The sequence below is a fragment of the Dipodomys spectabilis genome, unplaced genomic scaffold (assembly GCF_019054845.1).
Source record: "Dipodomys spectabilis isolate Male_0828 unplaced genomic scaffold, ASM1905484v1 ptg000032l, whole genome shotgun sequence".
NCBI lineage: Eukaryota > Metazoa > Chordata > Mammalia > Rodentia > Heteromyidae > Dipodomys > Dipodomys spectabilis.
The window spans coordinates 24,208,035-24,226,507 of NW_024870709.1; the positions used below are offsets into that span (position 1 = coordinate 24,208,035).

The 18,473-nt window shown below is 37.5% G+C and overlaps 1 protein-coding gene across 2 annotated transcripts in view; it reads left to right on the forward strand.

Annotated features, from left to right (window-relative positions):
- Window positions 1-18,473, forward strand: part of Tbc1d23 (TBC1 domain family member 23) — a 52,872-nt gene that overhangs the window by 2,801 nt on the left and 31,598 nt on the right. For both annotated transcript variants that reach the window (XM_042676898.1, XM_042676899.1), the window contains exons 2-5: window positions 8,863-8,974; window positions 10,653-10,758; window positions 11,867-12,071; window positions 18,273-18,396. In XM_042676898.1, coding sequence (XP_042532832.1) covers window positions 8,863-8,974; window positions 10,653-10,758; window positions 11,867-12,071; window positions 18,273-18,396 — 547 coding nt within the window. The remainder of the gene's footprint in view (window positions 1-8,862; window positions 8,975-10,652; window positions 10,759-11,866; window positions 12,072-18,272; window positions 18,397-18,473) is intronic.

Below are 18,473 nucleotides of genomic sequence, written 5' to 3' on the forward strand. Positions count from 1 at the left end.
AAAAGAGTAACTGTCACATTTTTAATTTTGTCCAGTGGAAAGTTTTCTAAAATGTATTCCCTTACCACTTATCAAAAGCTCATCTTAATGACCAAGGATCATTCATTTTACAAATGGAAGTGTACTAGAATAAAACTAGGTCCCTGCCCTCCAGGAATTTATGATCTAGTTAGATGAGGCATGTTTTTGACAGTTGATTACTTTTGTGCTACTATAGTACAGCGTGACCCTTAGCTCTGTTTTTAGTCAGATACGGTAGATTATTGCTATGTTGAATGAGCCTACAGTGAATTCAGTGTTTATAATTTTTCCTGTTTTTTTTTTTTTCTGTTGTTAGTGCTATGTTCCAATTTGTTTAAACTAGATAAACTTTGTTAAAAGTCTATGTTTGGGCTGGGGACATGGATTAAGTTTTGGAGCACCTGCTGAACAAGCTTGAGGCCCTAAGTTCAAACTCCATCACCCCCTTCCCCCAAATGTATGTATATCCTTTTTTATTTTAATATTAGTGTGGCCTCAGGACCTCAAGCTTGGTCTACATCTTGAGTCATGCCCCTATTGCTTCAAGCTTTGCCCAGGGCTAGCCTTGGTCCCCAGTCCTAACTCTGCTTCCCAAGTAGCTCTGATTACAGAGGTGATCCACTATGCCTGGTTTGTATACATTCCTAATAGGCTCAGGATGAGGTATGAGACTCTTAAACACACCTGGATTCTTAGATTATTACTTTTACTAGCTCTCAATTATCTTCTAAATCAGTGATTTCCAAAACTTACATGTGCTTTGGAATTGCCTGGATTTCTTTTTAAAATGCAGATTCAGTTTCGGAAGATTTTGCCTGAGATCTGAGATTCTGTATATCTGACTAGGTCTTCTGCTGATTTATGGACCCCACTTCAGTTAGCAAGGTATGGGGTGATGTATATCTCACAATGAATACTTTATATTTTATGTTTTATTACTTATGTAATAATTTTATAATTTACACGACTTATCATTGCTCTTAAACAGTGAACTTCTCAAGGGCAGTGACTGATAGATAGGTGGCTCAAGAAATGTTGAGTGAATATATGCACCAATGAGTACAGACTTGAACAGCTATATGTGGTAGCATGGTAAGCTGTCATTCCATATAGAATTCCTGACTTCTAAACTTTGATTTTTTTTTCCCTCCTTGTCTTCCTCTTTTTTGTTTTCTGTTTGGCAGTACTGGGGTTTGGACTTAGAGCCTTGCTCTTGGTGGCAGATACTTTACTGTCATATTGTCAGCTCTCAGCTTTGTGTTTTGTTTTATTGTTTTATGCTGGTTCTAGCACTTGAATTCAGGGCATCATGCTGAGGCACAGCTCTACTTCTAGCCTCTTGTAGGTTAGTTGGAGATAGGAGTTTCAGCAGAAGTGGCATGGTGACTCAAGTGGTAGAGGGCTAGTCTGGAGCCAAAGAAGCTCAGGGACAATACCCAGGCCCAGAGTTCAAGCCCCAGGCCTAGGGGAAAAAAGTTAACAAAAAGTTGGGCTGGGATATAGCTCAGTGGCAAAGCACTTGCCTAGCAAGTACAATATCCTGGGTTTGATCCCCAGTACAAAAAAAAAAAAAAAAAAAAAAAAAAAAAAAAAAAAAAGAAAGGAAAGAAGGAAGGAAGGAAGGAAGGACAAAACCAAAAAAAAAAAAAAAGAATTTCAGAGGTTTGTCTGCCATGCTGGCTTCAAGCCTCAATCCTCACATTTCATCTTTCTGAAGAGCTAGGATTACAAGCATGAGCCACCAGTACTAAGCTTCTATTTCAATGTTTTTGTGAGCTGTCTAACTGCTGTCGAGTGTAGTACTAATGTTTAATAGAAAGCCAGGTTGATCAGAAATTCCCTAAGCTTGCTACCTTTCTGGAACTTCATCTATCTATCTATCTATCCATCCACCCACCCACCCATCCACCCACCCACCCACCCACCCACCTACCTCCTACCTATCTATCTGCAGAGTTTCACTCTGTAGTTCAGGCTGACCTGGTACTATGTGTAGTCTAGGCTGGCCACAAATTTGTCACCTTCCTTTGTCAGCTCTCCAAATACTGGGACTACAGGTCTGTACCACCACATGTACCACTAAGCTTGGTGTTAATAGGTTCTTTTTTTTTACGTTTTGTACATTTTGTAATAGTATCTCAAGGCTCCCACTTTACAAGTATTAAAATATGAGAAAAGATCTGCAGTGTCACTTATTGCTATTTTAGATGTGACTGGTAAGTTATTATGTTTATTATGAAAGAGAATTTTTAGGAGGTTGTTGGTAGCTTGTGAGACTGGGAAGGCTAGATATTACCTTAGGCAAAACTAAAGAGCCATGTGAAGTGGCATGCTTCTGTAGTACCTGCTCCCTAGGAGGCTGAGGTGGAAGGATCACTTGAGCTCAGAAGGTTGAGGTCACCTTGGACACCATAGAAGCTGCTGTTGATGATGATGATGATGATGATGGATGAAGAAGAAGAGGAGGAGCAGCAGCAACTATGTCATATATGCCATTCACATGCCACTTACATGTCATATGTCAGTATATGTCATATATGTCAGGAGCATAATTTATACACAACTTGCCATGTCATGTATGTCATGTGTCATACAGGGTGCCACATATGCTACTAATATGCTGCATGTGTCATACATGTCATGTATGTCATTCATGCCACTTATATGTCATTTGTGTTATAATGCAATCATGCCATATATACCATGCATATAATTCATATTTGGCACATATGCCATGAATGACACTTAATCCATACATGTCATTTATGTCATGTATATGATCTGTGGCACTTGTATCACTTATGTCATATGTCAGATATGTGTATCATGTAGATATGTCACCTGTGCATTTATGTCATGCATGCCATTTATGTCATATTCATATGCCACTCGTCATTTATGTACCATGTGTGTCATTCATGTCACTCATGTCATATACCATGATTGTGTCATACATGCTTTATATATGTCATGCCCTCAATTTTGCCACGTGTCATGTAAATGACATACACATGTAAATGACATTCATGTAACTTGTGTCATCTATGATACATGTCAATCACATGCCACGTCATTTATGTCACATGCCATGTGTCATATATGTCACACATAGCATTTGTCATGTCATTCTTGTCGTTTATGACACATATGCAATATATGCTACACATGCCATTCATGTCATATGTGTCATCTACAGTATGTCATGTTTCATCTATATGTCATATTCCAGGTGTGACATATGCCAATATGCCAGGTGTGTCATTTATATGCCACACATGTTATGCATGTCATTTATATGTTAAGTATGTCATGCAATGTGTCATACATGTCGTTTTTGGGGGGGGCGTCCGGTCATGGGGCCTGAACTCTGGGCCTGGGCGCTGTCCCTCAGCTCTTCAGCTCAAGGCTAGCGCTCTACCACTTGAGCCACAGCGCCACTTCCAGGTTTTTTCTTTTTGCTTATGTGGTGCTGGGAAACGAACCCAGGGCCTCAGGCATGCAAGGCAAGCACTCTACCACTGAGCCACCTTCCCAGCATGTGTCATACATGTCATTTATGTAACATCTGTGGAGATGGTGATCTGAGGATTGAGATTTGAAACCAGCCCTGGCAGGAAAATCGGTGAGACTCTTATAGCCAATTAACTGCCAAAAAGCTGGAAGTGGAGCTGTGGCTCAGTGATAGCACGCTAGCCTTGAGCAAAAAAGCTAAGGGACATCACCCAGGCCCTGAGTTCAAACCCGAATATTGGCACAAAAACTACAATCAGAGGGCAAACAAAAAGAAGTTGAAGAGAACTTATAAGAAAAAAACTGGAGAACTTAGTATTTTATCAGTACTATTTACATTAAAGTCTTAATTTTAATGCAGATCTTATAGTCTTTAAGGTAATTCCAAAATATTTATGTCTCATATTTTGCCTCTGGTAGGGTTTTTTTTGGGTTTGTTTGTTTGCTTTTTGTTTTTGGTCGGTCGTGGGGCTTGAACTCTAGGCCTGGGTACTGTCCCTGATCTCTTCAGCTCATGGCTAGCGCTCTACCACTTAAGCCACAGCGTCACTTCTGATTTTCTGGTGGTTTATTGGAGATAAGAGTCTCACAGACTTTGTTGTCCAGGCTGGCTTTGAGCCGGGATCCTCAGATCTGAGCCTCCTGAGTAACTAGGATTACAGGTATGAGCCACCAGCACCTGGCTGTCTCTGGTAGTTTTAATAGCAACAATAAGGTTAGTAATTGGATTTTGCATGCAAAAGAAATACATTTTAATTAATTCATATAGACACATACACTCATTTGCAGTGAGAATATAAGTGAATTTTTTTGTATAAATTTAGTGGGGCAATTGAGTTAAATATGCTGTAATATACAGCCAATGAGGAGGAGTATTCTGAACAGAATTGATAAAATAGGCTTGACAAAGTATTTCTGTTGCATAGTGCTGAAATGTGGATTCTACTTGGTATAAACCAAAGACAATGCCTTTCTTTATGTATCAAGAAACAAAATAGTTGAGCAAAGCATTTGTAGTTCAGAAAACATTTGCTGAATACTGGTTATATTCAAGCTGTGTAAGGTGTTAGATAATAATAGAAACAGTTTTAAAATCAGAACTGTGCAGTGTAGTGGTTTGTTTGGGCACTTATATTTTTGTCATCATTTTGGCAGAAGGAATACTACATGAAGATACCTTCAGAAGATACCTAAATACTCCTTGTTTTGCAAGTTACATGTTTTAGTTGAAAAGACTAGGATTGTAGTACAGTTTGAAAAGGGGCTGTGTGTAGAGGCCACATATTATGTGATTCCATTTATATGAAATGTCCAGCTAGGTAAAGATATAGAGACTCGAGGTAAGTGAGTAGTTGCCAGGAAGGGAACAAGAGGACTGGTTACTGAGGAGTAATAGGGAATGATTAATATTGGCATCAGTTTTTTATATATATGGAAAAAACTAGTAGGGGATTAAGTCTTGGTTTTATCTTCTGTTTGGTGACAGTATCTACACTTAAACGATTTCCACAAGTCTCAAAATTATGGAAAAATATTTTTAGAGCGTAGTTGAGAAAAAGACAGTTTACAAAAGTTTAATTGTATTTACAAGTGGGAGATATTTTACAGATTTTTAGTTTTAGGAACACAATGTGTGGAATCTAGTTTGTTATTTATTTAAATATAATTTTATTATTATTAAAGTGTTGTACAGAGGTGTTAACATTTCATAAGTAATGAGTATATTTCTTTTTTTTTTTGATCTAATCTAGTTTTTTTTTTTTTTTTTTAGTGGAGGGTGGGTGGAGGTGGGTTCCTGGGGCTTGAACTCAGGGTCTGGATGCTGTCCCTGAGCTTTTTTTTGGTCAAGGTTAGCACTCTTATGAGTTTAAGCCACAACTCCACTTCCAGTTTTCTGATGGTTAATTGGAGGTAAAAGTCTCAAGACTTTTCCTACCATTGTTGGCTTCAAACTGAGATCTCACCTTATGAGATCTGAGGATTACAGGTATGAGCCACCAGTCCAATCCTGATCTTTTAAATCACATTTTTCCATATGATTCAACATGATTTATTCAGAAAAAACCCCAAAATTTTAGTTGAATTTGTTAATGCTAGAACTACTTGGAAATGTATATTAAATTTGGTAGTGATTGGAAATTTACACTTTTTCCTCAACATTGTACAAATATCCCATATGTTACTCACCATTTGGTTGAGGAAACAAAATCTAATTAAGTTATTGCTATGAGTATAAACATGAACTAACTCCATATAAATCTAATTGCATTGTTTGCCTAGATGTAATTATAATGAAGCTTGGGATCCTAAGTTAGATAATTCTATGACAAAGTATCAAATTAGGGGAATGTCTGGAAGATTAAATTTGAAGCAACCTGTAATATTTATTATACTAATATATGTTTCAGTGATGATTGACATAACCTATGGTATTCTAATATATGAAACATTCAAAGTCACAGAACAACGAGGGAGGTGGGCTTCTCTTTTCTACCTGCAGAACCCTCCTAGTTACTCAGGAGGCTGAGATCTGAGGATCGCGGTTCAAAGCCAGCCCGGGCAGGAAAGTCCATGAAACTCTTACCTCCAATAAACTATCAGAAAACCGGAAGTGACGCTGTAGCCCAAGTGGTAGAGTGCTCGCCTTGAGCTGAAGAGCTGAGGGACAGCGCCCAGGCCTAGAGTTCAAGCCCTATGACTGACAAACAAAGAAACAAAAAACTTTGAATTTGCTTTACTTTTTACTTTCTGAGCAAAGGAAATCATTACTTGTTTTACATACTTACTAGAATACATGAACAGGCCTGTATTTTTCTATTTTAAGACCTGTTTGAATATCTAGTATATGCATATCAGCCTTAGCTTGTAAGGTCAGTAACATAATCTTGAACTGAGAAATATGTATCTTATCCACTTATATCCACATGCATTTGCTTTTGTGCATTAAAATTGTGAGTATTGCTTGTCCAAAGTGAATAGTTGGAGGAAAAATTCTATGTGAGACATGAGTGCTGTATAGAGTTCCTATCTCTGCTGACTCTTCCAAGAAGTGTTTTTACATGAAAATAGTGGTTTTCAGTTCTTGCTATTTTTTCAAGCACATTTGTTATGTGGAAGATCTTTAACTGAACCTTTGCCTTGCTCAGAGCTCATGTTATTTTTAATTATTTAGGTTTGTGAGCAGTATCTTTTACTATATAAGACATAGAGGTGTAGCACTTTCTAGTCTCTGTAGGAGTTCTTCTTGCTCATGGTTGTACTGCTGGAGATCACAGTTTGTGGTTCCCTTGAGGACAACATCAAAGAACGCAACAACAGCTGTATCAACAAGATGTTCCTGTCCATTATTGTGATTTAAAAACTACTTTGGGGTTTGGGCATTTTTTTTTGCCCTCTCCTTTCCCTCCCCCTCCTCCCCCCCCCCCCCCCCCCACAGCTTTGTTGTCTGGAATAGTAAGGGATTTGGCAAAGTTAACTTTAAAAAGAATGTAAAGTTTTTGTACTGAAAAGTGGAAAAATTCTAGTTTACTTGTTTGTTATTTTTAGTTCTTCATTTCAGTCAAACTCTTGACCATTTGAAATAAGTGATGAGATGCTAGTGAATTTTTTTCAGCTACAAACTGATCTTCAAATTCTGGCAGGATGTCTTATGTGTTTTTGGAAAAAGCCCAAATCTTTATCAACTATAGGTCTGCAGCTGAGGAATAGACTTCAAATATCTTTCCCTCCATTTTCCTTTCAGTATTTTGTGATCATATAGCAAAAGATCAAAATGTTTCTCTTTTTCTTGTTAGCATATATTATTTGTACAAAAGAGGTTCCTTGTGATACCTCCATACTTTTGTATAATGTACTTTGATCAAATTCACACTATTACTCTTTCTTACTCCTCTTCCCTCTCCTTTTTAGGTAATTTTTTTTTTGTTGTTTGCCCAACCCCCAACCCCTATTCCTTGCTTCATAGCATATTTTTATAGCAATTTTTTATTGTGATTGATTACATAAGTTTCACAAATTTCACAGTATTGTGGGATAGTGATACTTAAAGTCATAAACACATTCTAACCTTCATGGGGCAAATTGTCTTTTTTTTTTTTTTTTTTGTCGGTCATGGGGCTTGAACTCTGGGCTTGGGTGCTGTCCCTCAGCTCTTCAGCTCAAGGCTAGCGCTCTACCACTTGAACCACATTGCCACTTCCAGTTTTTCTGGTGGTTTATTGGAGATAAGAGTCTCAGGGACTTTCCTGCCCAGGCTGGCTTTGAACCGTGATCATCACATCTTAGCCTCCTGAATAGCTAGGATTACAGGCATGATCCACCGGTGTCTGGTGGGGGCAAATTGTCTTTATCCTGGTCTATAAAGTTTATGAGTTCTGTGAACTTTGACAATACAGTTAGATAATTTTTAAATGTTTTATTTTGTCTTCATGCATGTATATGAAGATCTTTGACAATATTTACCTTTTCACTTTCCTTCCTTCACTGGTTCTCAACCCCAAACATTTTACATGTGTCATTTTCTTCCTCAGTCTGGATATGAGATGAACATACGTATTTGTCTTTCTAACTCTAGCTTATTTCACTTACAGTTCTATCCATTAGAATAATTCTATTCTTCTATATGTCTAGATAATACTCCATTATGTATATATATGACATATGCATTATTTCTGAATTGATAGATACCTTGGCTGACCATACAGCGTGGCTATTTTGATTCATGCTGTAATAAACATGATTGTGCAGATATCTGTCTTGTTCGTTGACTTATACTCCTTCAGATGTATAGTGAAGATTGGTATACTGGGATCATATGGCATGTTGTTCTGGTCTTAGTTTTTTAATTTAATTTAATTTTTATTTATTTTTTATTGTGAAAATACTGTATAGAGGGGTTACAATTACATGGGCAAGGTAATGAGTACATTTCTTATCAAGCATTGTAGCCTCCTCCTTTGTTTCCCCTTCGAGGACCCTCCATACCGATTTTCACAGTGGCTATGCTAATTTACATTTCTACCAACAATATACAGTATAAGGGTTACTTTTTCTCCAACATCCTCATCAACATTGGTTGATTTTACTAATGATGGAATCTCGTGTGCATATCCTTTATGGCTAAGAATGTTGAACATTTCTTCATGTATTTATTGACTATGTGCTTGTTTGTAGATCTGTCCAATTTAATTTCCATTTACACTAATTGGTATGCCTTGACATTACATTTTGATTGCCAAGACCTTTTTATCTTAGACATAACCTTTCATAGGCCATGCCTACCAATGAATCTTGAGTAAGAACTGTGAAGTAAAAGGACCTGTTTTTGTTTAGGGAAAAGGATCTTGAAGAAGCTTTGGAAGCAGGAGGTTGTGATCTTGAAACTTTGAGAAATATAATTCAAGGGCGACCACTGCCTGCTGACCTGAGGGCCAAAGTTTGGAAGGTAACTACAAACTAAAATGAGAAAAGTCTAACCACTTAGTATTTTTCAAAATTTATTTTCAGCTCTCTGAAAAGCCTTTACTATTTTGTGAGCATACCATATTCAGAAAATTGGTTAATACTTTATTAACATGTGTGTCTCTGTAGTGTATTTCATAATGGTTTGGGTTTTAATTTCTCTTTTTTTTCCTCTCTCATATTGGGGTTTGAACTCTGGGCTTCATGTTGTTCTGCTTGCTGGGCTGGTGCATTACCACTTGTGCCACACCTCCAGTCTATGGTGTGGATTTTGGAGAATGCTTTCTGTTTGTGGCCATGAGCAATAATGTTAATGAGGACAGTTCATTGAAATGGATAAACATAACTAGTGAGTAAAATAAAGAATATAATATCTCATATAGAATGATCTAAGCTTTTTTTTTTTGCCAGTCCTGGGGCTAGAACCAGGGCCTGCGTACTATCCTTAACTTTTTTTTTTCCATCAAGGCTAACTCTCTTGCATTTGTTTCATACCTCTACTTCTGGCTTTTTGGTGGCTAATTGGAGATAAGAGTCTCATGGACCTTTCTGCCCAAGCTGGCTTTGAACCATGATCTTCACATCTCACACTCTGAAGTAGGAATACAGGCATGAGCCTCTAGTGCTCCACTCTAAAGACTTTTAAAGTAATCAAAGACCATTGAACAACTAAAGAATAGTAATCTCTTAGAATTACAATAATTTATTCAGCTATTTTATGTACCTATTTTACATGAAATTTGATTATTTCAATTTTTTTTTTTTTTTTTGGTGGGACTTGAACTCTGAGCCTGGGTGCTGTCCCTGAACTCTTCACTCAAGGCGAGTACTCTACCATTTGAGCCACAGTGACACTTCCAGTTTTCCGGTCGTTAATTGGAGATAAGAATCTCATGGACTTTCCTGCCTAGGCTAGCTTTGAACCTCGACCCTCAGATCTCAGCCTCTTGAGTAGCTAGGATTACAGGTGTGGGCCACCATCGCCTGACTTAGATACTTTGCAATTGACTAGACTTTTTTTTTTTTTTTTGCCAATCCTGGGGCTTGAACTCAGGCCTGGGTGCTGTCCTTGAGCTGCTTTTGTTCAAGGCTACCACTCTACCACTTGAGCCACAGTGCTACTTGTGGCTTTTTCTGTTTATGTGGTACTGAGTAATCGAACCCAGGGCCTCATGCATGCGAGGCAAGCACTCTCTACCACTGAGCCACCTTCTCTGCTGGGAAGGACCTACTTTTTGAATTTGGTTAATACATCATTTTAATATTTTGATCAATACATTGCTCTGGTACATTCTTTAAAAATCTTATAAAAACATTTACTCAATTCATCAAATATTTATATTTTATTATATGACACAGATATAATCTTTGTGAGTATTACATTCTTTGTAGAAGAGTGCTTGAATAGTTGTGTGTGTATAACTATAATAAAGATTCAATGTAATTCTTTTCACTAAATCAATATGAAATAGTCAGATTTAACAGAGGAGAATTTAAAATAACCCTTTTGGTTCATAGTAATGTCACCAAGAGTTCAGCATTTGGTGGAGTACAGATACTTTGTAATCTTGGTTGTTATTCCTGAATAAAGTTATTACAGCGTATTTTCCCAGAATGAGAAATACCATATGAATCTGTTGCTTTTTAAATCTTTCTTCCAGATTGCTCTGAATGTTGCGGGAAAAGGTGATAGCTTGGCATCATGGGATGGTATTTTAGACTTGCCAGAACAGAACATTATTCATAAAGATTGCCTAGAATTTATAGGTAAGTTTAAGAATGGTTTTCTTTTTATAATTTGAGGTACATTGAATTTCTTAAGGGCTTATAAACAGTTTTATATGTCTTTTAAAGTTCCTATGAAACTATAGGAGCCTAATTTTTACTATTTCTTTGATACATGTATTGATTTTTTTATATACATTTGTCATTTTGCTGTGAACTATGGCTTTGTACATGCTAGGCAAGGGCTATACCACTGAATTGTATTTCCTGGCTTACATGTGTAGTTTTATCACATTTTAAAACCTATTTTTGGAATTAGAGATATGTATGATGATCTACAATGTTCAAGTTAAAGGGGCTATGTTCTAAAAGTTTATATATTATAGATTATGATTTATTGTAGAAAAACACAAATTATGAATGAATTGGTTTCTAATCACTGTAAAAACATAATACAAATTGTTTATACTTCACTTCTCTTTTTCATTTATCTTTCCATTGGACATCTTTTAACTTTCACATTTTAGTTAACTTATAGGTTAAATAGGTATATATACTATATATGTATATATTATATATAAATAGGCATTTGTATATGCCTATATAACCAACATGTGTCTGCATATAGGTACATGTATATGCATATATGCGAAACTATGGCTGTGATGTAAGTTAGTGGTAGTATGTTTCTCCAGCTTGCACAAGGCCCAGGGTTTCATTCTCAGCAAAACACAACACACACACACACACACACACACACACACACAGGGAAAAATGCTTTTGTGTAGTTTACTTTGTCATGATCTAAATGCACTCATACTGTATATTTGTAAGCAAATGGTATGTTCAATCACTAAACCTCTAATTGATCCTTGATGACTTTTTGTTGTTGTTGTTGGTTGTGGGGCTTGAACTCTGGGCCTGGGCACTGTACCTTAGCTCTTCAGCTCAAGGCTAGCGCTCTACCACTTGAGCCACAGTGCCACTGCTGGTTTTCTAGTGGTTTATTTGAGATAAGAGTCTCACAGATTTTCCTTCCTAGGCTGGCTTTGAACCTGATCCTCACATCTCAGCCTTCTGAGTAGCTAGGATTACAGGCGTGAGCCACTGGTACTTGGCTGATAACTTTATTTTGATGCTTATTTTCCAGACCATCTTTCAGTGCCAGAGGAAAAGGCATCAGAGTTACTTCTGGATATTGAATCTGTGATTACTTTTTATTGTAAATCACGCAACACTAAATATAGTACATCCCTTAGCTGGATACATCTACTGAAACCACTGGTGCATCTTCAGCTGCCACGGAGTGATTTATACAACTGCTTTTATGCTATCATGAATAAGTACATTCCCAGGTAAAATATGATTAGTTACGATTTCAGAAGTAAATAATGGTCTGGTGAATAATGGACTAAAATGGGTAGGTTTACTTTGATGGTAAGGTAAAAAAATTAATGTAATTTTTAAGGTTGAATCATAATTGTTATTTGACTTGATTTTAGTTAATAATTTCTACTTCTAGAGTTGTTATATGTAACATAACTCGAGGTTTATTTGGTGCTCTCTCTATATTTTAGTATCTTTCCCTAAAAAATAGTATTACAGTATCTATGTAAAAAAATAATATTTTGGGGGTACCTCTTATGTGACATGCTGGGATTACAGTTAGGAACATTTCACAGAGATAAAAGTATTAAGCAAACTGAGTCTTAGGAAGGTAAAATACAGAGTGATACGGGAGTGTATGATGGGAGAGAGGGCTAATCATTTGGAATCAGAGCCACCTTTCCTAGGCAAACCAGAAAAACGTTGGTAGTTGTAGTCATACTAGTTTGGGGGTACTCAAGAGGTCAGAAAAAAATTGTAGTTCTTAGAGCTGGCGATCAGAATTTTTGAGCCGAAAGAAACCTTAAACATAATCTAGACTATTGGCTTCACTGTAGATCTTGGATGCACACTAGGGTAATGGTGGAACTCTTAATCCTACTATTTTCATACCTACTTAATTAAATCAAAATCTCTCAGTTATGGTGATGGGACTAATGCATCAGTATTTGATTAGATTTTCCCAATCGGTTCTAGTGTTCTGTAGACGTGGACTATGGCTCTGGACTTGGATAGTTAACTGATTTCCAGTTTTTCTATGGCTTTTTGTGTGTAACATATTATTCTAGGCGTGAATGTTTTATTTATTTTCTGATTTAAACAGTGACTACTATAAGGTGTGTGTCTGATTTATAATTACATAAGGACAGCGCCCAAGCCCAGAGTTCAAGCCCCACCACTGACAAAAAAAAAAAAGAATATAGTTACATAAAATGGAGTATATAACACATTTTATTATTATTTGATGGGCATTTGGGTTGTTTTCATTTGGGGCTATTATGAATATCTTGCTATGAATGATTGTATACAAGTTTTGTGGGGGTGTGTTTGTACTTCTGGGATATGTGCATAGGAATGGCTATGTATAAAATATAACAATAATTTCTACTTACCCATTTTTTAATAATGTTGAAGCTGTGATTTTCATCTTTTTTTTTTTTTTTTTGTAATCTGGGGTTTTAATTTAGGGCCTTAGTCTCTCATTCTCTTACTTGGCTTGCTTGTTCATCTTGTGCTTTGCCACTTGAACACAGCCCTTTAATGTTTACATGAAACTTTTTTTCTTGTTTTATTTTCTTTATGTAGCCTTTTTTGAAGGGGGGAACAGTACTGGGGATTGAACTCAGGGCCTTGAGCTTGTTAGACAAGTATCATACCACTTGAGCTATATCCTAGTCCTTTAGCCAAAATACCTATTGCTGAAATACCAAATTTTATATATGGAAGGGAGTCAGTATGGCTTAATGATTCAATGCCTATTTTTTAATTTGTTTTTATCCCCTTTTTAATTGCTGTTGTAAAGGTGATATATAGAGGGATTACAGTTCCATAAGTCAGGTAAAGAGCACATTTATTTTTTGACAATGTCCCCCCTTCCCTTGTTCTCACAGTTTTCCCACCCACAGTTACGTAGTTCATTTTCAGCATAGTGTCTAGTGAGTAAATACCAATGTTGCATCAATGCCCATGTTTTGTATATACATTTTAGGTCCATCACTTCCCCCTCTCCCCCTCTGGTTACGGGGCTCAAACTAGGCCTGGGCACTGTCCCTGAGCTCCCTTTTGCACTCTGCCACTTGAGCCACAGTGCCACTTCTAGTTTTTCAGTGATTAATTGGAGATAAAGAGTATTACAGACTGTCTTATGGGGCCTGACTTTGAACTGCCATCCTCAGATCTCAGCCTCATGAGTATCTAGGATTATAGGTGTGACCCTCTGTCACCCAGCCTGGTCTATTAATGCTTAGCAATGTAAATTACCTAATCTCAATTGTACTTTAGTTTTCACCTATAACTTGAGTTGTTTGTAAAGATGAGATGAACTAACTTGGTAAAATGCTTGTCACAGTGTCTGGCACATGACATTTCCTCAATAAATATCGGCTTTTATTATGATGACTTATGCTTTACCCTGTTAGGTATTTTTGCTATTTCATTATATGACATTCTTGCTTCATTCCTTTGTGACTGGTAAAATGCATCTCACTACAAAAGCTAAATGGAGTAGTTGATAGCAGAGTCTGATGAATTAGCAAAGCATGTTGTCCAAATGAAGACTGAATCATCATTTTGTTCACAGCAATACATACTTTAACCCAACTTCTGAAATATCTTGTATTTTTAACAGAGTAGTTAAAAAGTACTGCCGTTCTTATATTAAGATTTTTTAAAAACATTTTTAATTATTATTATCTTTAAGTAGTACAAAAAAGTCCCCATTCTATAAAACAGCACATGAATATAAGGTGTCTGACAACATTGTCACCCATCATTCCTAATGCATACTTTTGCTCACTTTTTAAAAAAAATTGAGATTAGTTGATTACATAAATGTCATACATTTCACAGTATTGTGGAATAGTGATACTTAGTTAAAGTTACAAACACATTTTAACCTTCACAAGGCAAATTGTCATCATGGTCTATACAGTTTATGAATTCTATGAGCTTTGACAATACAAATTATGTCTTCCACATCAGGTGATGTTTACATTTCTTTCCTTTTGCTTAGTGTAGGCTGTTCCCTCTTTCCCTTTCATTCCTCTCTTCCCATCACTGTCTTTGGGTTGCTTAGTTCTTTTTCTTCTATGTCCAGTGCAGCTGATGGGCCCCTTTGTTGTATGTTGTTCCATTTCCCATTTATTCTGTCCTCTTCCTGGCTTTCCTCCATTGAGTACGCATATCTATCATATATATGGTCAAGAAGATGGAGTCATTTAGTACTAACACAACAAAATGAGTAGTTGTTCTATATTTCTTAAGTCCTGTTTACTTTGTCATATCTTCTTGGATTTTGGCTTGAGCATCCACACATATCAGGGAGACCATATTTGTCTCTTTGTTCTTGGCTTACCTCACTCAAAATAATTCACTCTAGTTCTATCCATTTCCCTGAAATGCCATGTTTTATCTTTTCTAATGGCTGCATAATATTCCATTGTATATGCCGCGGACCGGGTTCTGTCGGGACGACTTCTGTCGGGACGACGGAGGATACCTAGGGGAGGAACCTGGAATAGGATGGGGAGATGGCAAACAGACAACTCACACACATTAGGAGTGGATGCTGAGTGCTGAGTGCTGAGTGCGATTTAATGCAGAGGATAACAAACTTTTATAACAGAAGTCTTCATAAGAAAGGGACAAAAGGTTACACAATCTTGCTGCAAAGCTTCGTTCTTGGATGATCACCAGCTGGTCGCCTGAAAGGGCAAAAGTTTACACAATCTTGCTGCAGGGCTTCATTCTTAGGTGGTCACCAGCTGGTCGCCTGAAAGGCACTTGTTTCCGGCTTATCTCTAAGAAATATAATGGGTTTCGAAGTTTGTCACCAACTAACCATTACCTTATTTCTTTAGAGGCCTTAATTATCCCATAATATTTTTCCTGTTCCTTCTTTAATAGTAAGGTCACGGAGGCCTAGATCTAGCAAGTCTCAGTAAATGAGAGTACCAGGAAGTTCTTTCTCCTAAGTAGTTATCTCAGCAATTGCCATACATTCCTTCTGTTCTAGCCGCGCCTACAGCTTCTTGTAAATTTCTTACAATTCCTTCTGCTGGAGTGACTTTGTGAAACCCCCAATACTTTTATATTTGCTTATAACTTGTCTACTAGCCTTCATAAGAGGGGTTGCAGGGTAGCACTTAACTCTGGTGAGTTAGTCATATTTTTGAGACATTCATCAGATATTGGAGTCGTCAACACTCTTAAGAAAGAGCTTTGAATAAGGGAACGTTGACAATGAGTAAGCACAATGAGCAGCAGAAACAGTAAAAGATTAATAGGCACTCTTATACAGTGAGGAAAAGAAAGGCAGAAACACATCTTTCCCAGGGGCTTGCCAGCCTTTTTCCAGGAGTAGGCCTCTTAGAAGCCCTATTCTCCAAGGTAGACTTCGGTGAAGTCCCAAAACTTGGAGATAGGTTTCTGTAAAGCCCCATTCTCTGAGGTAGACTTCGGTGAAGTCCCAGAACTCAGAGATAGGTCTCTGAAGCCCCTATCTTGGTTTGATAGATGGTTTCCCATGCTAAGCAGACTCCACTGGAGTCGGCATGGCAGTATATAGGTACATAATATTCCATTGTATATAGTTTTTTGGATCCACTCATCAGTAGTGGGGCATCTGGGTTGTTTCCAAATCTTGGCTATTGTGAACAGTGCTGCAATAAACATGGAGGTGCATGTGTCTTTGTATACTGCTTCCTGTTGTTCAGGGTAGATGCCTAGGAATGGTATGGCTCGGTTGTAGGGAGGTCTATATTTAGCTTTCTGAGGTACCTCCAGACTGCTTTCCAAAGTGGCTATATTAGTGTACATTCCCACCAGCAGTGTAGTAGGGTTCCTCTTTCTCCGCATCCCCTCCAGCATTTGTTGTTGGCTGAATTTAGGATGTAGGTCATTCTGACTGAAGTAAGGTGGTATCTCATTGTTGTTTTTATTTGCATTTCCTTTACAGCCAGGGATGATGAACATTTCCTCATGTGTTTCTTTGCCGTTTTTATCTCTTCTTCTGAGAAGTCTCTCTTTAGCTCCCTTGACCATTTCATGATTGGTTTGTTAGATTTGTGAGGGGTTAGTTTCATTTACATTAAGATTATATTACCTTTTGAGAGGTTCTTTTTCCATGCAGTTGAATTCTGTTTGGTTTTGAGGTATTAAAAATGTAAACACATGGGGCTGGGAGTTTAGCCCAGCGGAAGGGCGCCCGCCCGGCGCATGCAAAGCTCTGGGTTCGGTCCTCAGCCCTGGAAAAAAAAAAGCTACAAAAGACTAAAAATGTAAACACACTAAAACAAATTAATATGCATATGATGGCATCTAAGAAAGTTGCAGGATATAGAGGACTATAAGAATGCTGTGGATGTGGGAATTAGAAATAAGGCTTCTTTCCTTTTTTTTTTATTTGGTCCAAGACCAGGACTTAAACTTGGTACCTAATGCTTTTGTTCATTGGCTACCAACTGAGCCATGCCTCCAACTTGAGAAATAAGGTTGCTGAGTGGAAGTAGAGGCTGTATATAGGAAGGAGGAAGCAACTGTGCTTCCTGAAAAGTCAGTGTAGTGCATGGATGTGGTTTTGACCTGATCCAAGGGGTTGTCAATTGGGTACATGGGTATGGTGATGGTGACTTTCAGTTTAAGGTTGTGAGTGGCTACCATGTCCATGGGTGGAGGAACCTACTTAAAGCTGAACAGATACAAGAATGGACAGAGACTGCAGGGAATCCATAGCCCAGAATGTATCTCTATGCCTTTTATATAATCATTTCTACTATTAAAGTACTTTGTAGTAGAAGTTGTTTGGAACTTCCAAACATTTGTTTGGAAGAAGGTATTGTGATTAAAAAGGCAAAATATGTATTTAGTGTCTTTTACCTTAAGATAATATTTACATTTAACTTTTCCACTTGCACAACAATTCTTTGAAGTAGGACAACTATTCAATAAGTTGAGAATTTGGTACCTTCTGGAATTCACTCTGAGGACATATGGTACCTTGGCCACTTGGATAGTTTCTGAAATGTTCATCTGTGGTCATTCTGCCTTACACTTTTGCTTAAGGATATTCCAGGTTGAATATAAAAACTAGGACTAGCCTTCCCAGGAGTTTCCTTTTACTTGGCAGAAAAGAAGACAGGACCCTAACTTTATTGCCTTAAGCTAAGTGCTATTTTAGTCCTCTTAATTGAATACTGCCTGGGTTCACCAGGAGAGAATCTTTGAAAAGTCACTGTGCGCTTGCCAGATGTATTAAAAGGGATACCAAGAAAGCTCTGCCTGGTTATTCCAGATAGGTTTGTATGAATGCTTTGATGTTCTTAGGAGCGGGGGAGGGGGGGGGCGGGGGGAAGAAAGGAGGAAGAGAAAAGATGACTATTGTAGAGGGATTGATCAATGATACGATCAGTTTTAACCTGTTAATGAAAAAATTTATTTCTCTTGTCTTTTAGGGATTGTTCCCTGAAGGGGAGACCATTCCATCTTTTCCGATTACTCATCCAATACCACGAGCCAGAGCTTTGTTCTTTTCTTGATACAAAGAAAATTACTCCAGACTCCTATGCACTCAACTGGGTAATGAAGTGAAAGTAGGAGCACTTAATGAAAAATAGTTTATATAAAACTATTGTTAGGAAGTGCTATTTTTCAAG